General features: G+C 47.9%; 1 protein-coding gene across 1 annotated transcript; it reads left to right on the forward strand.

The window, feature by feature from the left end:
- Window positions 1–769: 769 nt before the first annotated feature.
- Window positions 770–26,503, forward strand: LOC108176798 (exportin-6). Its single transcript, XM_089320828.1, is given in 10 exon segments — window positions 770–778; window positions 1,976–2,122; window positions 3,247–3,436; window positions 15,465–15,620; window positions 16,644–16,758; window positions 16,898–17,069; window positions 18,579–18,692; window positions 24,049–24,147; window positions 24,234–24,396; window positions 24,399–26,503. Coding segments are annotated over 10 exon segments (1,236 nt in total). The 3' UTR covers window positions 24,470–26,503.
- The last annotated feature ends 504 nt before the right edge of the window (window positions 26,504–27,007 follow it).

The raw sequence follows: 27,007 nt of genomic DNA on the forward strand, positions 1-27,007 counted from the left end.
TTTATTGCCCTGATTTTTTTAAGATTTATTTTATTCTGGGGCTGGTGCTGTGGCATAATGAGTAAAGCTGTCACTTTGCAGTGCTGGCATCCTATATGGGTGCTGGTTTGAATCCTGGCTGCTCCGCTTCTGATCCAGCTCTCTGCTATGGCCTGGAAAAACCATTAAAGATGGCCCAAGTCTTTGGGCCCCTGCACCCGCATGGGAGACCCAGAAGAAATTCCAGGCTCCTGCCTTCAGAGCAGCCCACTCTTCTATTCTCTGGTTCATTCCCCAAATGGCTGTAACAGCCGGGGCTGGGGCAGGCTGAAGCCAGAAGCTAGGAGCTTCTTTTGGGTCTCCCATGTGGGTGCAAGGGTCCAAGTACTTGGGCCATCTTTCACTGATTCCCCAGGGGCATTAGCAGTGAGCTGGAATGGAAGTGGAGCAGCTGGGACCAGTGCTCATGGGATACTAGCACTGCAGATGGCAGCTTAGCCTGCTGTGCCACAGCACCAGTCCCACAAAGATAGCTTTAAAAGAAAAAAAAAAGAATTGTAGACATATCACCTTGTCCATAAATCCTTGAGTGTATGTGCATATACCCTAGGAATAATATAATTCTCCTATGTGACCATTATACCATAATCAACATTCAAAAAAATGTAATGGATGCCATAATATTATGTACTGTACGGAGTATAGTCTGAGCTCAGTTTTCCCCAGTGTTACCAGGAATATCTTCCTATCTTTTTTAATCCAAACTTTACTAATGAAGCACACATGAAGCATGTTGCCGGTAACCTTGAGCAGTTTCCCGTCTGTGCATGTGTATGCACATGTAGGAGAGCAGACTAATGACTGACCTTGTAGAGAGTCAGACCTACAAAATTGTTTTTAAGGAGCATTCTGTAGCCTGGGTTTGTCCAGTGTCCACTGTGTTAGATGAAGTTAAACATTGTTACTAGATAGTTGCTGGTGTCTCTCATCCTAGCAGGAGGTGCCTAATGTGGATTTGCCATGTAGTTGTTGGTGCTGAGTTTGGTTTTACAGTGGTGTCGCCTGTGTCCCAGCTCCGAGGCAGTCTGCAACAGTGCTGCCCCGGGCCTGGCCTCGTACTTGACTCACAGGCTCCCCTGGAAGGAGAAAGGTGCCCAGTCTGCAGCAGGAGTTCCTGGGAATGTGTTGAGTCAGGAAGGAAGGAAATGCCCAGCCATGAGAAAAGAACACTTGGAAGGGTTTAGCAGGATAATAGTGGGTTACGCTGTGGTCAGTGAAAAGAATCCGGCATCCATAGTGGGTTAGCAGAAAATGCGGGGAAGGGAGGCTCTTCTTAGGGGAATGCCAGCCAGGGAAGAGAAGAGGAAAGTCGGAGAAAGACCGGTTGCAGCCCCCAGAGTAGCAGTGGTGGAGGCAGGGATCTGGAGCCAGACAGCAGGAACAGTATATTACATCGTCTCAGAGTGCCCCCCAGTGGCCTCACTGCTGTAACTGCAAGGGAGTAATTCCATTGTAGGTGGGTTGGAAACTCTGAGACAGCTCTTCTCTTTGTTACAGACCTGTTTGTTGTCTCTGATGAACAGTGAGTCTTCTTAATATCTGTCTTAGTGTAGTGCACGGATCACAGAAGTTAGCCTGCGCCTCAGTTATCGTCCAACCAGATAGAACATATGGCATGATGGAAGTTCAAGTTTAAGAATCTTTTTTTTTTTTAAAGATTTATTTATTTATTTGAGAAGTAGAGTTACAGACCAAGAGAGCTTAGGGTGACAGAGTTCAGAGTCGCAGAGACGGTGAAGGAGCTGGAGGAAGGGACCCTGGCTCGGGGCAGAAGCTTCAGGCCTGAAGTCATCCCAGGAATCGTCACAAAGTCTGGCCTGGGTGAAATGATTGGCAGCTGGGAGCCAGGTTCAGCTCATGGCTGCCTCCGTGTAGTTCTGCCAGTCCCTGTCTCCCAAGGGTGGGGCTGAGCTGACACGCCCTCTTCGCTTTCCAGGTCCAGGACAAGTTGGTGCTGTCTGCGTGCCACCTACTGGTCTCACTGGCCACCACTGTGCGGCCTGTCTTTCTGATCAGCATCCCTGCAGTGCAGAAAGTGTTCAACAGAATCACCGCTGCCTCTGCCCAGCGGCTGGTCGATAAGGTGAGGTCCGGGCTCCCCAGCTGCAGGAAAGCAGAGGAAGGAGAGTGTGGCCTCTTTGCACTCAGCGGGCAGCTCGTGCCCACAGAGTTCTTACCTGGGCGGCACTGGCAGGTGGTCCTCAGAGATCCTCGCAGCACCCTTTCCAGTGTAGTCAGGGTGCAGGCCCCGTAGGGGGTGAGAAGGCGCCCTTGACAGGCAGATGGCTTTCGCTGCCTCGACACCTGGTAATTTGCTCTGTGGTCTGAGGGTTCTCTATGGTTTTTTGGTCCAAACCAGTCTAGGTTTTGTTGTTCCTGTGTGTGTGGTTTTTGAAAAGCTTCAGGCAGTGTCTTAGACCCCTTCTAGGAGGTTCAGGTTCGAATGAACAGAGAGGAGTGGAATAGGAGGGGAGCGCCGGGGTGGGAGCCCTTTGCTTTCCTTGCACTGCGGCTCTGTGGGTGGGGAGAGACGCCAGCCGGCTCTGCTCTCAGCAGCTTCTGAGAGTGTGGGCAACCAGCTGCTGAGGGGCTGCTCCCCTGTAGAGCTTCCAGTGCCAGATGAGACGGGAAGGAAGAGGGCCAGGACTGACTGTTGAACCTGGCACTGGGGTGCCCTAGTCCAAGACTTGGTCTTACTGCTGGATTTCTCTGTCCTCGCTGGCTTGCCTTAGAGTTGGACCACAGAGCTGCCGGAGTCCCCGGCTGGGGCTCTGGGCACAGAGTGTGCAGTGGTCACCGGCGGCCGGGCTTGCTGTTGTTCTTTGACCTCCGATGGATGCCTTTGGGGTCTCTTTTAGGCACAGGTGTTGGTGTGCCGAGCCCTCTCTAACATCTTTTTTTTTTTTTTTTTGACAGGCGGAGTGGACAATGAGAGAGAGAGAGAGAGAGAGAAAGGTCTTCCTTTTTGCCGTTGGTTCACCCTCCAATGGCCGCCGCGGCTGGCGCAACGTGCTGATCCGATGGCAGGAGCCAGGTACTTATCCTGGTCTCCCATGGGGTGCAGGGCCCAAGCACTTGGGCCATCCTCCACTGCACTCCCTGGCCACAGCAGAGAGCTGGCCTTGGAAGAGGGGCAACCAGGACAGAATCCGGCGCCCCGACCGGGACTAGAACGCGGTGTGCTGGCGCCGCAAGGTGGAGGATTAGCCTAGTGAGCCGCGGCGCCGGCCCCTCTCTAACATCTTACTGCTTCCGTGGCTGAACCTTCCAGAGAATGAGCAGCAGTGGCCTGTGTGCTCCATCAACCACCCCAGCCTCATCTCCGCGCTCTCCCGGGACTATCGCGACCTGAAACCCAGTGACGTCACTCCACAGAGAAAGGTGCCACTGGATGACAGTAAGTGACTGTTGACCCATTTCTGATACTTGTAAAAACAAACAAAGCAATTCACCTCTACACACTGGGAAAAAGAATTACTGTCTTTCAAGATTGGCTCTGATCTTTTTCCAAATAATTCAGAGGTTTTGAAAGCGCCTGGGATCTTTACACACAGCACCTGAAGTTTGATTGTTTATATTAAAGAGGGGGGGAAAAAGAACCAGAACTCTTGTTCAAGTATGTGGTGTCAGGTTTTCTGGAAAGTCTTCCTGAAATAGCAGATAGTAAAACATGTTTGCAAAAATACAGTTTGTTTTCACAGTAAGAAAAGGTTGAAATATTTTTAGATGATGTCATTTGTAGAATGCTTCATGAGGGAGCGGAGCCAAGATGGCGGAATAGTGAGGGCGCGCACCGATAGTCCGGGAAAATTTAGTTTAATAAAAGGGGAGTTACGGTAGCCTCAGAAAAAAGAACCAGGAAAATATTGCAGACAAAACTCTTCTGGATCCAGTGGGCGTGAATCGGAGGACCTACTGGGAGAACAAGGTCGCCCACCGCGCGCGAAAGCCGAACCGCAGGACCGAGCCGCGGGACTGAGCCGCGGAAGCCAAGCCGCGGGACTGAGCTGCGCAAGCTGCAGGGTCTGCGCGCAAGTGCTCGAAGGGGAGTGCAACAGCGGGGAGACTTGGGAAGTCCAGGGCTCCGAGTCCACACATCGGCGCTGGAAGGGGAGCAGACCTGCGTGGAGAGCGTGGGAGCCCACAGTTCGGGACATCAGCGGCAGACTCAACACACCAGCGCTGGAACGCGAGGTGAGCCGAACCTCAATAACCCGAGACACCGGCAGGCAAGCAGAGAGAGGAGACTAGAGGGAACGACCCCCGGGGCGGGGGGGACTTCACCAAGCTAACTGGAAGAGAGAGAGAGGGAAAAAAAAAAAAAGGTGACTGGTATGGACACGGGTTTCTCTCTCTCCGCTCACCTCTCAAGGGCGAGCAAGACAAAGAGCAGGCGCCATCTTGGACATACGTCATAAGCAGAGCGACCTCAGGTCTGCACCGGCCCTGAGCCTAGCAGTAAAACCTGACTCTGGGTGGGGCGAATTAACAGGAGATTAGGACTTAGTAAATTTATGGTGCTACTGAACTGAGACTGTGAAAAAAGAGACGGTGGGGGAGAGAACTCACGGAATTCACGTGAGCACTCTCCAGAGACGCTACAATTCCGTAACTTTGGCAACCCAGTGGGAGACTGAAGGAGAATTTGAGCCCACTCTAAGGGCCGAACAGATTCCCTGTGTGGTCCTTGGGAAAGAGCTTCTGATCTCTGGCTCCTGTGGGTATATCATTTGCCTGCTAACTACCTCCAACTTTGTTCAGCTGTGCAGAATAACTTCCCTGTTGAATCAAAAAAGAGAGAGAGAGAGAGAGAGAGAGAGAGAGAGAGAGAGAGAGAGAGGTTTACCACGCCTAACCTGGGAGTGTCACCTTTGGCACACCAAACAGAGCTCTCAGGCCACACCCATCTCAAGCCCTAAGGCTCCATCAAAAACAGATAGTCCACTTAATCTAGAGTCATAGTATAACAAGAAAAAGCACCACAGTGAAGAAACCAAATATCTCCAATATGACAAATAACAAACGCAAAAACCAAGGTAATAAAAACAAGGAAGTCACCATGAAGCCCTCAAATGAAAAAGACACCCCAATTCAAGATTATGAGGATGATGACATAGAAGAGATGCAAGAAGCAGATCTCAAAAAATTGATAAGAACATTAAGAAGTTCTCAAAAACAAATTCTTGAACTACAGAAATCCTTAATGGACAAGATAGAAAATCTCTCTCGTGAAAATGAAATATTAAGGAGGAATCAAAATGAAACAAAACAACTAGTACAACAGGAAACTGGGATAGTGACTGAAGTGAAGAATTCAATAGATCAAATGAAAAACACAATAGAGAGCCTTACAAACAGAATGGGAGAAGCAGAAGAGAGAATATCGGACTTAGAAGACAGAGAACAGGAAAGGATACAGTCAGACCAAAGAAAAGAAGAGGAAATTAGGAATCTAAAACATATTGTCGGGAATCTTCAGGATACTATTAAAAAACCCAACATTCGGGTTCTAGGAGTTCCTGAAGGCATGGAGAGGGAGAAAGGATTAGAAGGCCTTTTTAGTGAGATATTAGCAGAAAATTTCCCAGGTTTGGAGAAGGACAGAGAAATCCTAGTACAGGAAGCTCACAGAACCCCTAATAAACACGACCAAAAGAGACCCTCACCACGGCACGTTGTAATTAAACTCTCCACAGTGAAACATAAAGAAAAGATCCTAAAATGTGCAAGAGAGAAACGTCAGATTACTCTCAGAGGATCTCCAATCAGACTCACAGCTGACTTCTCATCAGAAACTCTACAAGCTAGGAGGGAATGGCAAGATATAGCCCAGGTACTAAGAGAGAACAACTGCCAGCCCAGAATATTATATCCTGCAAAGCTATCATTTGTGAATGAAGGTGAAATAAAGACTTTTCATAACAAACAGAAATTGAAAGAATTTGTTGCCACTCGTCCAGCCCTGCAAAAGATGCTTAAAGATGTGTTACACACAGAAACAAAGAAACACGGTCATCAATATGAAAGAAGGTAAAGGAAGGAAACCAAGGAAGGAAAGCTCACAGCAAAAGATCACAGGGAATTCAAAGCATATATTAGAACTTATCTTTGGCAAATGGCAGGGCAAAGTTACCACTTATCATTAGTCACATTGAACGTGAATGGCCTGAACTGTCCAGTTAAAAGACACCGTTTGGCTGATTGGGTTAAAAAACAAAACCCATCTATTTGCTGCTTACAAGAAACACATCTTTCCAACAAAGATCCATACAGACTGAAAGTGAAAGGCTGGAAAAAGATATACCATGCCAACAGAAATGAAAAAAGAGCAGGCGTAGCCATCTTAATATCAGACACCATAAACTTTACCACAAAAACCATTAAGAGAGACAAAGAGGGACACTACATAATGATTAAGGGATCAATTCAACAGGAAGATATAACAATTATCAATGTATATGCACCTAACTACAGGGCACCGGTTTATCTAAAAGATTTGTTAACGGACTTAAAGGGAGACTTAGACCCCAATACAATAGTACTGGGGGACTTCAATACTCCACTCTCAGAAATAGACAGATCAATAGGACAGAAGATCAACAAGGATACAGTAGATTTAAACGACACTATAGCCCAAATGGATCTAAAAGATATATACAGAACTTTCAATCCTACAGCTAAAGATTATACATTCTTCTCAGCAGTACATGGAACCTTCTCTAGGATTGACCACATACTAGGCCATAAAGCAAGTCTCAGCAAATTCAAAAGAATTAGAATCATACCATGCAGCTTCTCAGACCATAAAGGAATGAAGTTGGAAATGAACAACTCAGGAATCCCTAGAGCATACGCAAACACATGGAGATTGAACAACATGCTCCTGAATGAACAATGGGTCATAGAAGAAATCAAAAGAGAAATCAAAAACTTTCTGGAAGTAAATGAGGATAACAGCACAACATACCAAAACTTATGGGACGCAGCAAAAGCAGTGTTAAGAGGAAAGTTTATATCAATAGGTGCCTACATCAAGAAATTGGAAAGGCACCAAATAGATGAGCTTTCTATTCACCTCAAGGATCTAGAAAACCTACAGCAAACCAGACCCAAATCTAGTAGGAGAAGAGAAATAATTAAAATCAGAGAAGAAATCAACAGGATTGAATCAAGAAAAACATTACAAAAAATCAGCCAAACGAGGAGCTGGTTTTTTGAAAAAATAAACAAAATTGACACCCCATTGGCCCAACTAACTAAAAAAAGAAGAGAAAAGACCCAAATCAATAAAATCAGAGATGAAAAAGGAAATGTAACAACAGACACCACAGAAATAAAAAGAATCATCAGAAATTACTACAAGGACTTGTATGCCAGCAAACAGGGAAACCTATCAGAAATGGATAGATTCCTGGACACATGCAACCTACCTAAATTGAACCAGGAAGACATCGAAAACCTAAACAGACCCATAACTGAGACAGAAATTGAAACAGTAATAAAGGCCCTCCCAACAAAGAAAAGCCCAGGACCAGATGGATTCACTGCTGAATTCTACCAGACATTTAAAGAAGAACTAACTCCAATTCTTCTCAAACTATTCAGAACAATTGAAGAAGAGGGAATCCTCCCAAATTCTTTCTATGAAGCCAGCATCACCTTAATTCCTAAGCCGGGAAAAGATGCAGCACTGAAAGAGAATTACAGACCAATATCCCTGATGAACATAGATGCAAAAATCCTCAATAAAATTCTCGCCAATAGAATGCAACAACACATCAGAAAGATCATCCACCCAGACCAAGTGGGATTTATCCCTGGTATGCAGGGATGGTTTAATGTGCGCAAGACAATCAATGTGATACACCACATTAACAGACTGCAGAAGAAAAACCATATGATTCTCTCAATAGATGCCGAGAAAGCATTTGATAAAATACAACACCCGTTCATGATGAAAACTCTAAGCAAACTGGGTTTGGAAGGAACATTCCTCAATACAATCAAAGCAATCTATGAAAAACCCACAGCCAACATCCTATTGAATGGGGAAAAGTTGGAAGCATTTCCACTGAGATCTGGGACCAGACAGGGATGTCCACTCTCACCACTGCTATTCAATATAGTTCTGGAGGTTCTAGCCAGAGCTATTAGGCAAGAAAAAGAAATTAAAGGGATACAAATTGGGAAGGAAGAACTCAAACTATCCCTCTTTGCAGATGACATGATTCTTTATTTAGGGGACCCAAAGAACTCTACCAAGAGACTATTGGAACTCATAGAAGAGTTTGGCAAAGTAGCAGGGTATAAAATCAATGCACAAAAATCAACAGCCTTTGTATACACAGACAATGCCATGGCTGAGGAAGAACTTCTAAGATCAATCCCATTCACAATAGCTACAAAAACAATCAAATACCTTGGAATAAACTTAACCAAGGACGTTAAAGATCTCTACGATGAAAATTACAAAACCTTAAAGAAAGAAATAGAAGAGGATACCAAGAAATGGAAAAATCTTCCATGCTCATGGATTGGAAGAATCAATATCATCAAAATGTCCATTCTCCCAAAAGCAATTTATAGATTCAATGCAATACCAATCAAGATACCGAAGACCTTCTTCTCAGATCTGGAAAAATTGGTGCTGAAATTTATATGGAGGCACAAGAGACCTCGAATAGCTAAAGCAATCTTGTACAACAAAAACAAAGCCGGAGGCATCACAATACCAGATTTCAGGACATACTACAGGGCAGTTGTAATCAAAACAGCATGGTACTGGTACAGAAACAGAAGGATAGACCAATGGAACAGAATTGAAATACCAGAAATCAACCCAAACATCTACAGCCAACTTATATTTGATCAAGGATCTAAAACTAATTCCTTGAGCAAGGACAGTCTATTCAATAAATGGTGCTGGGAAAATTGGATTTCCACGTGCAGAATCATGAAGCAAGACCCCTACCTTACACCTTACACAAAAATCCACTCAACATGGATTAAAGACCTAAATCTACGACCTGACACCATCAAGTTACTAGAGAACATTGGAGAAACCCTTCAAGATATTGGCACAGGCAAAGAGTTTCTGGAAAAGACCCGGGAGGCACAGGCAGTCAAAGCCAAAATTAACTACTGGGATTGCATCAAATTGAGAAGTTTCTGTACTGCAAAAGAAACAGTCAGGAGAGTGAAGAGACAACCGACAGAATGGGAAAAAATATTTGCAAACTATGCAACAGATAAAGGGTTAATAACCAGAATCTACAAAGAGATCAAGAAACTCCACAAAAACAAAACCAACAACCCAATTAAGAGATGGGCCAAGGACCTCAATAGACATTTTTCAAAAGAGGAAATCCAAATGGCCAACAGGCACATGAAAAAATGTTCAAGGTCATTAGCAATCAGAGAAATGCAAATCAAAACCACAATGAGGTTCCACCTCACCCCGGTTAGAATGGCTCACATTCAGAAATCTACCAACAACAGATGCTGGCGAGGATGTGGGGAAAAAGGGACACTAACCCACTGTTGGTGGGAATGCAAACTGGTCAAGCCACTATGGAAATCAGTCTGGAGATTCCTCAGAAACCTGAAGATAACCCTACCGTTCGACCCAGCCATCCCACTCCTTGGAATTTACCCAAAGGAATTTAAATTGGCAAACAAAAAAGCGGTCTGCACCCTAATGTTTATTGCAGCACAATTCACAATAGCTAAGACCTGGAACCAACCTAAATGCCCATCAACGGTAGACTGGATAAAGAAATTATGGGATATGTACTCTTTAGAATACTATACTGCAGTAAGAAACAACGAAATCCAGTCATTTGCAACAAAATGGAGGAATCTGGAACACATCATGCTGAGTGAAATAAGCCAGTCCCAAAGGGACAAATACCATATGTTCTCCCTGATCGGTGACAACTGACTGAACACCAAAAAGGAAACTTGTTGAAGTGAAAGGGACACTATGGGAAACGGTGACTTGATCAGCATAGCCCTGACTGTTAATGAACAACTTAATACATTATCCCTCTTAGTAGTTTTTTTGTCTGTTCTACTTAATATGACTGATTTAATTCTGTAATTAATACACAGTTATTCTTAAGTGTTGAAATTTAACTGAAATGTGATCCCTGTTAAACATAAGAGTAGGAATAAGAGAGGGAAGAGATATATAATTTGGGACATGCTCAAGCTGACTTGCCCCAAATGGTAGAGTTAGAAACATACCAGGGGACTCCAATTTAATCCCATCAAGGTGGCATGTACCAATGCCATCTCACTAGTCCAAGTGATCAATTTCAGTTCGCAATTGATCATAATGAAAGGACTAAGAGTCAAAGGGAGCACATAAGCAAGTCTAGTACCTGCTAACACTAACCGATAGAATAAATAAAGGGGAGAGTGATCCAACATGGGAAGTGAGATACTCAGCAGACTCATAGAATGGCAGATGCCCTAAATAGCACTCTGGCCTCAGAATCAGCCCTAAAGGCATTCAGATCTGGCTGAAAAGCCCATGAGAGTATTTCAGGCATGGAAAGCCAAGACACTCTGGCAAAAGATCTCTGTGAGTGAGATCTCAGTGGAAAGAACAGGTCTTCAAAGAAGGAGGTACCTTTCTCTGAAGGGAGGAGAGAACCTCCACTTTGACTATGACCTTGTCTAAACAAGATAAGAGTCGGAGAACTCAAGGGGCTTCCATAGCCTTGGAAACTCACGACTGGAGCATAGGGAGATTACTGATGCCATAGACAGGAGTGTCAATTGGTAAAGTCAACAACAGGAGTCACTGTGCACTTACTCCTCATGTAGGATCTCTGTCCTTAATGTGCTGTGCATTGAGATTTAATGCTATAACGAGTACTCAAATAATATATTTCACTTTGTGTTTCTATGGGGGTGCAAACTGTTGAAATCTTTACTTAATGCATACTAAACTGATCCTCTGTAAAAAAAAAAAAAAAAAAAAGAAAAGAAAAGAAAAGAAACTATCAACTCCCAACTTGACTCTCACTGGGATTAAACATGACAATAGGTCTGATCTGATTTCATCATCATTAAAAAAAATCATCTTTTATTTTTCACTTTATGTTTCTGTGTGGGAGCAAACTGTTGAAATCCTTACTTAATGTATACTAAGCTGATCTTCTGTATATTAAGATCATCAAAAATGAATCTTGATGTGAATGGAAGGGGAGAGGGAGTGGGAAAGGGGAGGGTTGTGGGTGGGAGGGACGGTATGGGGGGGAAGCCATAGTAATCCATTATTCGTACTTTGGAAACGTATATTCATTAAATAAAAGTTAAAAAAAAAAAACAGTAGGAGAAGGGATTATAAATGTTTTCACCATAAAGAACCGTTAAACTTTGAGATGTACATGTTTACCCTAATGGGACATTATGCAGTATATACATGCATAAAAATATTATACGATAAAATTAAAAAAAAAAAAGAATGCTTCATGAATTAGTAGATATAATAAAGAACACTCTATATTTTTAAGAACATTACTTTTATAATCAGGAAGATTAATGTGTGCTCATTGTACAAAAATATTAGAATAGTATAAAGAAGGAAAAGGAACATTCCTGAATTTGTCAATTTTAATATTTTAGAAAATAACCATTATAACTATGCCTTGTTATTCTTTCTTTTTTATTTTTAAATGTATCTTATGTTATATGCTTATAGTTGGATAATAGTAGCTTACCTATGTTTTTAAAAATTACATTCTTTTTATTTTAAAGGCAGAGAGAGAGGGAGAGGGGGAAAGAGAGAGAGAAACAAAGATGAGACACCTCTCCTCTGCTGGTTCACTCCCCTGGTGCCTGCAATAGCCAGGGCTGTGCCATCCCAAAGCTGGGAGCCAGGTCAGTCTGAGTCTCCCACATGTTGGTAGAGACCCAAGTACTTGAGCCATCTCTGCTGCCTCCCAGGTTGTACGTTTGCAGGAAGCTGGAATTGGGCACAGAGGCGGGATTTGAATCCAGGCACTGTGACTTGGAGTGCGGGCTTCCCAAGCTGCCTGCACCCACTACTGTACAGCGCCTGCCCCTAGCTTACCTACTGAGGTAAACACTCTGGGCACTCAGGTCTCTGTCCATGGCTTCCACATGCCAGGGTTCATCCAGGTACAGGTTGAAAATATTTGGGAAGAATGCTGCATTTGGACTGAACATGTACAGGGTTGTTTCTTGTCATGCTTCCCTAAAATGACTTAGCATCGTTCCCTGAGGCCTGTGGGTAGGGAATGGGCCCGGGTGCTCTGCAGGCACTGCACCATTCTATGTAAGGGACCCAAGCATCCGCACATGGCTCTGGGGGGTCCTGGGACTGGTCCCCCATAGCAGATTTGCATCCACATCCAATCTCTGGCTGTGCTAGCACCCGACTTCAGACTCTGCTCGGTGATCCTGCTTTCGAGTTTTTTTCAAAAAACTGAGTAATTCTTTGAATTCTCCCATCAGTTTATGAGTTAGGGACTGTTAATTGTCTTAGTTTGTTTGTGAGGAAACTAAGGTATAGGAAGATTAAACAGTGTGGGTGTTACCTGTGCAGCTGTTGTGGAGTCATGCTTTACAAAGCTGAAGGCTCTCCTTTTCTCACTTTACCATGCTTGCTAATTATTTCAGTCAGCATAGGCTAGGGTGAGCTCTGTGGTCACAAGCAACCCAACAGCTTAGTGGCTTTAGTGCAAGAAAACATTTCTTTTTTTTAAAGATTCATTTATTTACTTGAAAGTCAGAGTTACACGGGGGGGGGGGGGACAGAGACAGAGAGAGAGGTCTTCTATCCACTGGTTCACTCCCCAATTGGCTGCAATGCTGGAGCCGCGCTGAACCGAAGACAGGAGCCAGGAGCTTCTTCAGGGTCTCCCTCATGTGTGCAGGGGCCCAAGGATTTGGGCCATCTTTTACTGCTTTCCCAGGCTACAGCAGAGAGCTGGATTGGAAGTGGAGCAGCCAGGAGTTGAACTGGCGCCCATATAGGATGCCAGCACTAGAGGCGATGGCTTTACATGCTATGCCATAGTGCTGGCCACAAGAAAACATTTCTATACATTAAACTTGGGGCTTAAGGATCCAGCTTGGTGAAGGGCCCATTTCAATGTGTGCCTACACCAGGAGCAGTGGTTCTTACAGCTTATTGTCCAGAGCAAGCCTTAAGACCATTTCAGAGGGTTGGAAAGTGTCATGTCAGCTGAGTGACAGTGATGGTTTGCTAGGAGAATGTAGCTAAGAGCAAGGTTAACATTTGTTGAATGGGTTGAAAACTTTGTGTACATTATTTCATTTGGTCTTCCCTGTGATCCTGTGAGATGTATCTTATCCTTTTTCCTGTCCCAGCTTTATAATTAGAAGTAGCTTCACACCTATGTAATAGTTGGAAAAGTAAGGTGAATGGCTTCATCTGTTCAGTCTGGGTGTTCTGTGTATCTTTCACCCAGCTTTTACCAGGTGTTGTTTTGCCACGGTGGTGCTTTCTTCCTACCAACACACACCATTTTAGAGAAGGACAGACATCACCACTTCCGTGGTGAAAGTGTTGCCTTTCTACAGAACGAGGTGCTGTCTGCACTGTAAGCAAACACCATTAACGCAGTCTAAATGTGGGATGGTGTTGAAGTAATGGCATTTAACATATACACCACATTAAAATTTTCTCCAGTAGTTATTACCAAAATACTTTTTTTTTTTTTTGCTTTTGAAAAACCAAGGCTGTATTCCAGGGTCACATCTCTAGTCTCCTTTCATGTAGGAAAGCACCCTCATCTCTTCGCTTTCATGACCATGGAATGTTTGGAGAGTCTAGGCGTGTTTCTTTCTGCACGTTCCATGGTCTGTTCTGATTGTTTGGAGCAGTTTCCGGTGCAGTGACATGTACTTGCCAGATGATTGACAGTGGTCAGTGTACTTGCTTCAGGCAGTGTCTGTAAATCTGACCATCAGAGAGGCGCTGTCTCGCTGCAGCCTGGCAAGTGGAAGTTGCCTAGGCTCCTAGAGAAAGTGGCGGGCCCAGGGCTCACTGCTGGGTCTGAGGGGCTCCCTTGCCTGTCCTGTGGAGGTGGAGCCCAGTTCACTTCCCACACTCCTCTTACACAGACCCGCAGTGCTTTCTGAGATTTCTAAATAAATGTTTGTTTTTGTTTGAGTTGTCTTTGGGGGCAGAGGTCTCTCCCCCTGGAACTGTGGTTTCCTGGAGTGGTAAGAGTTCACATGCTTGGAGTTGTTGTGGGCGGCTCCTCAGTCAGCAGCGTTCACTGCCCAGTGCTGCTGGCCGGTGTGCTGGCCCAGGCCTACTGTGGGCCGCTGTCTTTGTCCATCTCCGGCCTTCCAGGTGAGGTGGTGCTGTCCACATTTTCAGAGGAGGAAACCGGCACTCAGGATCGAGAAGAGCTGGGGGCCAGACCCAAATCTCTTACCTCCTGAGCATGACTTTCTGCTCCCCACTCCCTGCAGCTGTGTCAACCCCCACAGAGGTGGCTGTGCTCCGGGGTGTGGGGACGTTCAGAGCGTGTTGCCAGGCAGAAGCTGGCTGTCAGCCGGCTTTGGGTCAGCCTCTGGAGGTCGCCAGGTTAAGCGCACCAGGCTCAGGCTGAGCCATGGGGTCCCCTGGGGAGGCTGGTGGGAAGCTCCACTCCACGTGTGCTGGGAGCAGTGACAGCTTCCCTGTCCTGGGTCTTCTCCTCGCCAGGCACATTGTTTGCCTTGTCCCAACTTCGTGTCTGAGCTGCACTCCGGCAAAGGTGGGGGTGCCAGGCATCCAGCCCAGCATATGGAGACATCTGGGGACTGTGTGTGGCTCACAGCCAGGCGTTTCTCGCTACCCATTTGCTGCCACTGCTTCAGTGTTCCCTGCATGCTGCATGGTTTCAGAAAGTGCACTCATGCACGGGGGCATTGTCAGATTGTGTCACCCAGGATGATCCGTGTCATCAGGCCACAGGCTGCTAGGCTGAGGACTGGACAAGCCGTCTGTGTGCATGAGCACACTGGAGGAGCAGGCTGACTGCACGTGTCCATTCTTGCCTGTGGTGATTCGCTCACTGGCCCATTTGGCAGTGTGGAGTTCCGACTGAATCTCAGGCACCTGACCTGGGATCATTTTGTTTTATTTATTTATTTTTTCCTGTGGACTTGTTGCCGGTAGGTAGGGGCAAAAACCTGAGCAAGCAGGTGGGCAGCTGGAGTCCTGGCATCAGAGAGAGAAGTAAGATAAACAAGTACCTAGAGAGCAGGCACAGAGAGAAACCCTGGCACCCCGGCCTGCAGAGGCCCTGCTCCCTTGGCCGGGCTTCCTGGTCGTCTTCTGGATGCCTCTGCAAGTTCCCTCCCCTCCCCCATGCTCCCTCGCATCCTGCTTTCCTCAGCCGCGTCATAATTGGCACCCTGATCTCAATTTGCAGCCAAAGTGATCATCCACCAGACATTTAGTGTCTTAGAAGACATCGTGGAGAATATCTCTGGGGAGTCCACCAAGTTCCTCCAGATCTGCTACCACTCGCTGCAGGAATCCGTTCAGGTCTCCCGGGCCCTCTTTCCAGCTTTTATCCATCAGTCAAGTAGGAGCTGGCCCAGAGGCCTCACTGGTGGATGGCACTCCCAAGAGCCAGAGCAGTTGGTCAGAGGGGTAGCACTCACTGTGGCTGCGCAGTGATTAGGGGAGGGGGAGCTGTGCTCAGGGTGGGCACCGTGGTGTGCACAGGCGCAGCTGGACCCCTTGGGGAAGGGAGCAGAGCCGTCAGTGTGGCCTTGGCAGTGCTGTCGTGTGGCTCAGAGTCGCTGAGGCCCCTGGCCTGGTTGGCTTTTTTGAGTCTGCCTTGGCCACTCTGGAACGTGAGCGGACGTGGGAGTCACAGGACCTTCCACGACAGCAGCGAGAGAATGTCTTCAGCTTAGAGCTGCTCAGCTCCTCAGCAGGGCAGTTTGACTGAGATTGTGTGGCCCATCCCACTTGGTCACGGTCACCAATGGAGGCTCACTCCTGCCCTGGGGCCATTGGCCAGCATCATGAGAGCGCTTACCATGGTCTTGTCGGGCTCCCAGGAGGGGACCAGGGGCTTCACCGTCAGCACACACTCACTGATGGCCGCTTACAAGCTCATTCTGTGCAGTTTGAGATGTGGGATTGGAATTGCACTACATGTATCCAGTGTTTTCTGCAATTAATCCATTTAATGGAGCAGAGCTGTGCAGCTGGTGCATACCTTCATTATCCACTTTGAGCCACTTGCCCCCTGGCCCAGGCGCAGGGGCTGTGGTCATGGAGAGAAGTGGCTGAAGCCCCAGGCGTTGATCCCACTGGACAGTGGTCAGCGTGTGCACAGAGTGATCCATCGTGCTGGAGGCCAGCCTGTGAGGGCTTCAGCTTGATCTTTGTTTCCTGTGGGGACCCGGGGAGCAGAGGTCCCATGCACCAGAGCCTTGTTCTCTGCATGTCCTCTATCATTCCTGCTTTCTGTCACTGGCTCTGGTGGTGCAGGAAGCCTTGAAGAGAGAGTGTAGATTGTGGAAGAGTCCACTGAACGTGGGCTGTGTAACCCTCGGTGCCTCGCTGTGACCTCCTGCCTTGCTCTTTCCCTTAGATGTGACTGATGAGATGCTGAGCTTCTTCCTCACCCTGTTTCGAGGCCTTCGAGTCCAGATGGGCGTGCCTTTCACTGAGAAGATCATACAGACTTTCCTCAACATGTTTACCAGGTAACCACCGGCCGCTGCCTGAGGATTTTGGGTTCTAGGGAGAAGCAGTGGGGCCTGGGGCCATCGGCTGCTTTTTGTCACCTGCTGGATGGCAGGGAAGCATGGCTTTGGTGACTGTGTGCCGTCCTCTTGTCTGCAGAGAGCAGCTGGCGGAGAGCATCCTGCACGAGGGCAGCACCGGCTGCCGCGTGGTGGAGAAGTTCCTGAAGATCCTGCAGGTGGTGGTGCAGGAGCCTGGCCAGGTGTTCAAGCCCTTCCTCCCCAGCATCATTGCCCTGTGCATGGAGCAGGTGTACCCCATCATCGCGGAGGTAGGAGGGCCGGCGGTGCTGTGTGCCACCCCCGTCTCGAGATTGGGGAGTATTGAAATAGGAAAAGGCGTTGTGTTTTCAAGTCATTTTAATATTCTTCTGAAGTAGTTTTTCCAAGAAAGATAGCATTTAGCTTTGTACAGTCTCTCTGTATTGATTAAATCCATTAGAGCGGTGTGGTGTGCGTGTGCCAGGTTGACCATCACAGGTTAGGTCGGTAAGATCGGTCAACACACATCACCAAGTATGCTTCCCTCATAAGAGTGTTCACAGCCTGTAGGGTGCGAGGCAGCTTCCGTGTCACGGGTGAGCTCTGTGCCCTCAGTCCCTCGGCGTCGTACCTGCCATGGTCCTACAGATGGAACTTGAGTTGTGAGTTAACATTTCCAACTGTCTGTTCTAAGAACAAAGTAAGTTCAGTTGTTGTGTTAGTCTGCTTCTTGTTACTTTGAGATGCCTTAGAGGAGTGTCTTTGGGAAAGGAAAGGCTTATTGAGGCCATGGTTCGGGGGTTATAGTGCAGAGGGTGTACTTAGTAATCAGGTGTGTGATAGCCACTCTCAGGTGCCACAGTTAGCTCGAATCTCCTCTCTCAGTCCATCCACCATTCACACGGAGACATCAGAGTTTCAGTGGCTGCACGAGTTTAGGGCAGACCAGCCCCGTAGCGGCCACAATGTTTGCTTCGCCTCAGGAAGCAAACGGGAGCCCTGTACGGCTTCCTGCCATGGAAGCCTGTGGCCTCTGGTGTTGGTTTCATTTTAATATATCTGGGCTTTATAACTTAGAGTTCTACAAAGACCTCTGGAATAATGTGAAGTGCCTGTTGTCCGCTGATTTGGAGGTTTGGGGCTAAGCTGGGAAACCCTGCTGAGCTGCCTCCCCCTCTCCTGCTGCACTCAGAATCTCTGAGGCCAGGAAGAGTGAGCTGGGTCCAGAGAGCAAGCAGCACGGTGTGCAGCTCCCCCAGGAGGTCCTCCTGATGGCTTCTTGGTGGTTCCTGAATGCTCTGTAAACTTCGCTCTCCTAGCGAAGACATCTTGTTTTTCGTTAGCCTGAGAGGTTGCCTAACACCAACACATTAGCTGGAATTGAGTTTTTGCCCTAGGAAAGTGAACGACACAACCAAGATGGGATGGTCATATTGGCATTTTTCAGAACAGAGAATCTGTGGTCCTAATTGGCCCCTCACTCGGCTGCCTTTTTGTCTGGTGTGTAGAGTTGAATGCTTCCTTCAGAAAAAGGGCCCCTCAGCCCTGATGGGGGTGTCTGTCTCCTGCATGGGCCATCTCTGCCAAGCGATCCTGATGTGCACAGTGACACTGTGGGCTTGGGTATTCTGCACAGAGTGTGTGTGGGAAGCTGGTGCCCTGCTTGCTGGCAGCAGGCATCTCTCTGGCCTCTGTCGCAGGGCCAAGGCTGCGGGAAGGGAAGGGCTGAGCGTCCGTGTGTGTCTCCATGGCGGCCCTCCCCGGATGTGAAGGCCAAGTTGTTTGAGCTCCTTTTCCAGACCCTCTATCACAACTGGAGGTACTTCTTCAAGTCCACTGTGCTGACCAGCGTGCAGCTGGGGCTAGCCGAGGAGCAGAGGGAGAACGAGCCCCAGTTCAGTGCCATCATGCAGGTAAGGGAAGGGCCGAGGACAGGTGTGCCCCACCATGGTCCATTGGCCCACCTGTTCCTTGGCTGACTTCCTGGCGTGTGGTCCCACCTCCTCCCACCTGGCCATTGCAGCATGTCCTGTCTTTGAAGCCCAGCCCAGCTTCTCACTATGTAGGGAGCCTCTGTCTCTTCTTCTGTAAACGGGGCTGATCCTGCCTGCTTGGGGTGGGGGTGGGAGGGCTAAATAAGATCACATTTACAAAGTGTTTGGTGCTTACAGGTGTTTGACAAGTGTCACTTCCTTACTGCCTGTCTCCTGCCCCCCCCTGCACCCACCCCCGGCACTAACTCTGAGGGGGTGGGGGGCGGCCATCAGCAGAGGTGCTGGCCTGGGAGCGAGCAGTGGTGATGGTTCTGTCTGGTAGAAAAGTCCCACAGCCAGCATCCAATTGAATGGGGAAAAGTTGGAAGCATTTCCACTGAAATCTGGCACCAGGCAGGGATGCCCACTCTCACCACTGCTATTTAACATAGTTCTGGAAGTTTTAGCCAGAGCCATTAGACAAGAAAAAGAAATCAAAGGAATACAAATCAAGAAGGAAGAAGTCAAACTATCCCTCTTTGCAGACGATATGATTCTGTACTTAGAGGATCCAAAGAACTCTACTAAGAGACTATTGGAACTCATAGAGGAGTTTGGCAAAGTGGCAGGATATAAAATCAATGCACAAAAATCAACAGCCTTTGTATACACAAGCAACGCCATGACTGAGAAAGAACTGCTAAGATCAATCCCATTCACAATAGCTACAAAAACAATCAAATACCTTGGAATAAACTTAACCAAGGACGTTAAAGATCTCTACGATGAGAATTACAAAACCTTAAAGAAAGAAATAGAAGAGGATACCAAAAAATGGAAAAATCTTCCATGCTCATGGATTGGAAGAATCAACATCATCAAAATGTCCATTCTCCCAAAAGCAATTTATAGATTCAATGCAATCCCAATCAAGATACCAAAGACATTCTTCGCAGATCTAGAAAAAATGATGCTGAAATTCATATGGAGGCACAAGAGACCTCGAATAGCTAAAGCAATCTTGTACAACAAAAACAAAGCCGGAGGCATCACAATACCAGATTTCAGGACATACTACAGGGCAGTTGTAATCAAAACAGCATGGTACTGGTACAGAAACAGATGGATAGACCAATGGAACAGAATTGAAACACCAGAAATCAATCCAAACATCTACAGCCAACTTATATTTGATCAAGGATCTAAAACTAATTCCTGGGGCAAGGACAGTCTATTCAATAAATGGTGCTGGGAAAACTGGATTTCCACGTGCAGAAGCATGAAGCAAGACCCCTACCTTACACCTTACACAAAAATCCACTCAACGTGGATTAAAGACCTAAATCTACGTCCTGACACCATTAAGTTATTAGAGAACATTGGAGAAACCCTTCAAGATATTGGCACAGGCAAAGAGTTTCTGGAAAAGACCCGGGAGGCACAGGCAGTCAAAGCCAAAATCAACTATTGGGATTGCATCAAATTGAGAAGTTTCTGTACTGCAAAAGAAACAGTCAGGAGAGTGAAGAGACAACCGACAGAATGGGAAAAAATATTTGCAAACTATGCAACAGATAAAGGGTTAATAACCAGAATCTACAAAGAGATCAAGAAACTCCACAAAAACAAAACCAACAACCCACTTAAGAGATGGGCCAAGGACTTCAATAGACATTTTTCAAAAGAGGAAATCCAAATGGCCAACAGGCACATGAAAAAATGTTCAAGGTCACTAGCAATCAGGGAAATGCAAATCAAAAGCACAATGAGGTTTCACCTCACCCCAGTTAGAATGGCTGACACACAGAAATCTACCAACAACAGATGCTGGCGAGGATGTGAGGAAAAAGGGACACTAACCCACTGTTGGTGGGAATGCAAACTGATCAAGCCACTATGGAAATCAGTCTGGAGATTCCTCAGAAACCTGAATATAACCCTACTGTTCGACCCAGCCATCCCACTCCTTGGAATTTACCCAAAGGAATTTAAATTGACAAACAAAAAAGCGGTCTGCACCCTAATGTTTATTGCAGCACAATTCACAATAGCCAAGACCTGGAACCAACCTAAATGCCCATCAACGGTAGACTGGATAAAGAAATTATGGGATATGTATTCATTAGAATACTATACCGCAGTAAGAAACAATGAAATCCAGTCATTTGCAACAAAATGGAGGAATCTGGAACACATCATGCTGAGTGAAGTAAGCCAGTCCCAAAGGGACAAATACCATATGTTCTCCCTGATCGGTGACAACTGACTGAACACCAAAAAGGAAACCTCCTGAAGTGAAATGGACACTATGAGAAATGGTGACTTGATCAGCATAGCCCTGACTGTTAATGGACAACTTAATACATTATCCCTCTTAGTAGTTTTTTTGTCTGTTCTACTTAATATGACTGGTTTAATTCTGTAATTATCACACAGTTATTCTTAAGTGTTGAAAATTAACTGAAATGTGATCCCTGTTAAACATAAGAGTGGGAATAAGAGAGGGAAGAGATGTATAATTTGGGGCATGCTCGGGCTGACTTGCCCCAATTGGTAGAGTTGGAAACATACCAGGGGATTCCAGTTCAATCCCATCAAGGTGGCATGTGCCAATGCCATCTCACTATTCCAAGTGATCAATTTCAGTTCACAATTGATCATAATGAAAGGACTAAGAGTCAAAGGGAGCACATAAACAAGTCTAGTACCTGCTAACACTAACCGATAGAATAAATAAAGGGGAGAGTGATCCAACATGGGAAGTGAGATACTCAGCAGACTCATAGAATGGCGGATGTCCTAAATAGCACTCTGGCCTCAGAATCAGCCCTAAAGGCACTCGGATCTGGCTGAAAAGCCCATGAGAGTATTTCAGGCATGGAAAGCCAAGACACTCTGGCAAAAAGATCTCTGTGAGTGAGATCCCAGTGGAAAGAACAGGTCTTCAAAGAGGGAGGTGCCTTTCTCTGAAGGGAGGAGAGAACCTCCACTTTGACTATGACCGTGTCTAAACAAGATAAGAGTCGGAGAACTCAAGGGGCTTCCATAGCCTTGGAAACTCATGACTGGTGCATAGGGAGATTACTGATGCCATAAACAGGAGTGTCAATTTGTAAAGTCAACAACAGGAGTCACTGTGCACTTACTCCTCATGTAGGATCTCTGTCCTTAATGTGCTGTACATTGAGGCTTAATGCTATAACGAGTACTCAAACAGTATATTTCACTTTGTGTTTCTATGGGGGTGCAAACGATTGAAATCTTTACTTAATGTACACTAAACTGATCTTCTGTAAAAAAAAAAAAAAAGAAAAGAAAAGAAATTATCAATTCCCAACTTGACTCTCACTGGGATTAAACATGACAATAGGTCTGATCTGATTTCATCATCATTTAAAAAAAATCATCTATTATTTTTCACTTTATGTTTCTGTGTGGGAGCAAACTGTTGAAATCCTTACTTAAGGTATACTAAGCTGATCTTCTGTATATTAAGATAATCGAAAATGAATCTTGATGTGAATGGAAGGGGAGAGGGAGTGGGAAAGGGGAGGGTTGTGGGTGGGAGGGACGGTATGGGGGGGAAGCCATTGTAACCCATGAGTCGTACTTTGGAAATTTATATTCATTAAATAAAAGATAAAAAAAAAAGAAAAGAAAAGTGAGCTGTGTGGGTCCCGTGCTCCTGGCAGTGGTGGCCCCTGTGGGCAGCGCTGGGCTTCTGGGAGCTGCTGTCAGATGCTCCCTACCTTTTGCACTCAGCTGTCAGGCTTTTGTATTGTTTTTTTAAAGACTGATTTTAAAGAAGATTTATTTGTTCATCTGAAAGGCAGAGTTAGGAGACAGGGTGTGGTCTGCCATCCACTGGTTTGCACCCCAAATGGCTGTAATGGTTGGGGCTGGGCCAGGCCAAAGCCAGGAGCCAGAAACTCCATCTGGGTTTCTCACATGGGTGCAGGAGCCCAAGCACTTGGGCCATCGTCCCCTGCCTTCCCAGGTGCATTAGCAGGGAGCTGGACTGGAAGTGGAGCAGCCGGCACTCAAACAGGTGCTCATATGGGATGCTGGCGTCGCGGGCAGCAGTTTACCCTGCCGGGGCCCAGGCTTCTGTATTCTGAGACCCAGACTAACGGGGGCTTGGAGGGGGGCTTGTCTTTGTTTTTTCACTGTGCTTTTCCTCATGGGGAAGCCAGAGGAATTCCTACCCCTCCTCCCTTCAGCCAACACACACCATGCGTGTGGGCATGCATGTACAGTGTGCACACACACACACACATACAACACACATGTGGGAATTCCTGCCTGGAGGGCTTGGGTTGGAGTAGCCAGGTACTTGTTCCCCACCCCCTCCCTCTCCAGCACTGCCCTGGCTCAGGGTTGCTCACAGCGTCACAGTTTGGCAGTTGCTTATGTGTAGCTATGGTTTGGTGGGAAGTTCTACTTCTGAGTATTTTACCCGAGATGAACGCAGACAAACATTAATACACAACCTGAACACAGGTGTTTATAAAGGCTTGTTTCCTGATTGCCCCAAACTGGGAAAGTGCAGATGCCCATCTGCTGGTGAATGGATGTACAAACGGGCACATCCGTGTTATGTACTAACTCAGCCATGGGAAAAAACACATGGCTGGTATGGATACCACCAAAGATGGATTTCAGATCATTCACCCCATGTGAAAGCAGCAGGTTCCCAAAGACAGGGACTCAGAGCTTTGTAAGGGGGTGTGTGTGTGAGATGAGGCAGAAAGAAGAAGCAGGACCCAGTGGGGAAGACTCAGGCTGAGCCTTGTGAGGAGCACTCCTCAGGTCTGACCGAAGGTCGGGAGGCCTGGGGCAGCAGGTGCGCTCGCCGTGGCCCTCCACATAAGGGCAGGCTTGTGCTTAGGGTCGAGGGCCTGGAAAGACTTGGTCTGAGGGGCTTAAGATTTATGTATTTATTTGAAAGGCAGTCTTAGAAGCAAAGGCAGAGAGAGAGAGAGAGAGAGGTCTTCATCCACTGGTTCCCTCCCCAATTGGCCACAATGGCTGGAGCTGCACTGATCTGCAGGCAGGAGCCAGGAGCTACTTCCATGTCTCCCATGTGCATGCAGGGGCCCAGGGACTTGGGCCATCTTCTGCTGCTTTCCTAGGCCATAGTAGAGAGCTGGATTGGAAGTGGAGCAGCCGGGATTTGAACCGGCACCCATATGGGATGCTGGAACTGCAGGTGGCGGCTTTACCCACTACACCACAGTGCCGGCCCCAGTCTGAGGAGTTTAAATGCTACTTATAAAATGGTGGGCTTATTTCCTAGGCTTTTGGACAGTCCTTTCTCCAGCCTGACATCCACCTTTTGAAGCAAAATCTCTTCAACTTGGAGACTCTCAACACCAAGCAGAAGCTGTACCACAAGGTAAATGCTGTGTCTCTTTCTTGAGCCTTGGGTCGGGCACTGGGACCTGCCGTGGCCCCCACTCACTGGTCTCTCTCTGCCCACAGAAGACCTTCCGGACCAACATGCTGTTCCAGTTCGTGAACGTGCTGCTCCAGGTCCTCGTTCACAAGTCCCATGACCTCCTGCAGGAAGAGCTCGGCATCGCCATTTACAACATGGCCTCTGTGGACTTCGACGGCTTCTTTGCGGCCTTCCTGCCAGAGTTCCTGACTGTGACGGTGTGGATGCCAACCAGAAAAACGTGTTGGGGCAGAGTTTCAAGATGGATCCGGTGAGCTGAGAGGGCTGAGAGTAGGGCCAATGTGGGCCAGGGGCGGGGGCTCATCAGGGCCCGGGCCTGGTTGTGCACATTCTAGAGGTTGGCCACAGTTTGTCCAGTGGATGCCCCGGGGCTGGGCTGCCTTTCGGTGGAGGGGCACGCACTCTTCCCCAGTCTCGACTTCTGCATCGTCATCTCAGCCACGTGTGCCCACCTCCTGGGCCTAGCACTCAGCTCCTTTGTCCTGACCTGTGCTGTCACCCTGCCCTCATCTCAATATGGGGAGGCACTCCTCCGAGCCAGCACTGGTGTGGTAGAAGCTGCGCCGGGTACTCTTGCCCAAACTTGCAGACAGGCGGAGAAGATTGGTGCCCGGCAGCTGTGCCCGGGGGGCCAGGGTTAGAGCTGGGGCTGACCTGCGGCCACCAGTCCTGGGAGTGGCCCTCACAGCACGCACCTGGGCCGTCTCCACCTGACAGCAAGCATCGCTGGTGATGCGTGCTGTGCCGCTGCACGGTGCCCGGCATCTGCTGTGGCCTCCTTCCTGGGCGCTGCCTCCTCCTCCTGCCGCAGGTGCCCCAGTCTCTGGGCCCAGCAGGCTGCTCGGGGAGCTTCCCTTGTGGAATAAGCAATGTTCCTCTTTATCTGCCTGATCCTGGGTCAGGTCAGGGGAGGTCCTGATGGCATGTTCATGCCTGCACGTCAGTGTGGGGAGCCGCAGCTGCTCCAGGGGAGCAGCCGTAACGACTCTCTCCTTTGTGATGTGCAGCAGAGCAGATTCTTCTCACATCCTACTTACTTTTGTCTCGGATCGGCTTTTACTTGGGTTTGTCTGGTCCTCTCCTGAGCTTCTGGAAGTTCACTTCAGCTACTTGGGTATTTTTCCTTCCTTGTATATTTTTTAAAGATTATCAATTTATTTAATTTATTTAAAAGGCGAGTGACGGGGACATTCTGTTTGCTGGTTCACTTTCTAGATGGCCACAACAGCCAAGTCTGAGGCAGGCGACAGCCAGGAACCAGGAACTCCATCTGGGTCTCCACAGGGACCCAAGTGTTAGGCCATCTTCTGCTGCATTCCCAGGTGCATTAGCAGGGAGCTGGGTCAGAAATGGAGCAGCCGGGACTCAAATCAGTGTTCCCATATGGGAGGCCAGCATTGCAAGCTGTGGCTTAACCTGCCGTGCCACAACCCTGCCCCGCCTCCCTTTCATCAGAGGCTGGATTCTCTATTAATGATCAGTTTCTAACGACATGAATTTCGTCAACTTGTTGATTTTAAAACATGGCTTCTGCTTCTACTTACACATCGGAAGCACTTGGGTGTGTATGAAAAAATAGGGAAGCACACTCAGGCTCCACTCTGGAACTTCTGATTTGCTGTTTAAAAGGCAACCCCCATGGCGCTGGTTCTAGTCCCGGCTGTTCCACTTCCGATTCAGCTCTCTGATATGGTCTTGGAAAGCAGAAGAAGATGGCCCAAGTCTTGGGTCCCTGCACCCGTGTGGCAGACCCGGAAGGAGCTCCCAGTTCCTGGTTTCGGGTGAGCCCAACTCCAGCCATTGTGGCCTTTTGGGGAGTAAACCAGTGAATGGAAGCTCACTCTCTTCCTCTCAGATAAAAAGGCATTGCCCCTTCTGTTCGTGAATTCACTGTGAGTTTGAAGCCGCTGCCTGGAGTCTGGGTCCACAAGCTCCTGCCTTCACCCAGTCTTGCTGGGAAGATGGGCTTGCAGTGTGCTTGGAAGAGGCGGAGGGTCATGTGGCGGGTGCCCGGGAGGCACCGGGATCCCCTGGGGGTCCTGCAGAGGGTGCACTTAGCAGTCAGGAGCAGAACTGCCAAGGACAGCTGAGGACAGTGCCGCTTTCTCACCATTCCACCCCTCAGCCCGGGAGAGACGCCATGGGCCCCGCTGTGGGACTCCTCTGCCAGCCCCTCCCCCGATTGCCTTGAAATCTCGGCTCTTTGTCAGAGATTCACAGACTCGTGTTTTTGTTCTTGTTTTCTCAGCATTCCATTGTGATACTAAGAGACTAAGAGGCTTAATGAGCAATAAAAGGCTTATGTTGTTATAAACCCTGGTGCAGAGCTTCTTTCCACTCGGGCCTCTGCCTGGCCGGCATCCTGCCGGGGAGCAGGGTGGCGAGGCTTGAGGCCTCCACGGCGGGCCACTCGGAGCCACAGGCAGACCAGGACCCCAGTTCTAGTGAGGGCAGGAGTGGCGGCCTGGACAGCCGGCCCATGGGGGAGGTAGCACTGGCATCCAGGCCCGCTCCTTCCCTTCCCAGGATGCCCGGCCAGAGCTGAGGGTTCTGCGGGGGTGGGAGGGGAGGCCTCTTGATGGAGCACCCAGGGGTAGAGGGTGGAGTGGGGATGGCGGGAGGGCGAGTGAGGGCAGGGGTGGAGGGCTCCCTGACAGGTCTCAGCGCCAGAGCCTTGCCCAGCTGTCCATGTGCACGGTAGGTACCCATCCTAGAGTTTGCAGCACTTCCTGTGGTAGGTGTGATGGGCGGGGCTCCCCGGAGGAGTTGGGGGTGTGGTTCCTGAGAAAGAGGAGGA

This window comes from Oryctolagus cuniculus, chromosome 19 (assembly GCF_051225735.1).
Source record: "Oryctolagus cuniculus isolate XC-2025 breed Fujian yellow rabbit chromosome 19, ASM5122573v1, whole genome shotgun sequence".
Taxonomy (NCBI): Eukaryota; Metazoa; Chordata; class Mammalia; order Lagomorpha; family Leporidae; genus Oryctolagus; species Oryctolagus cuniculus.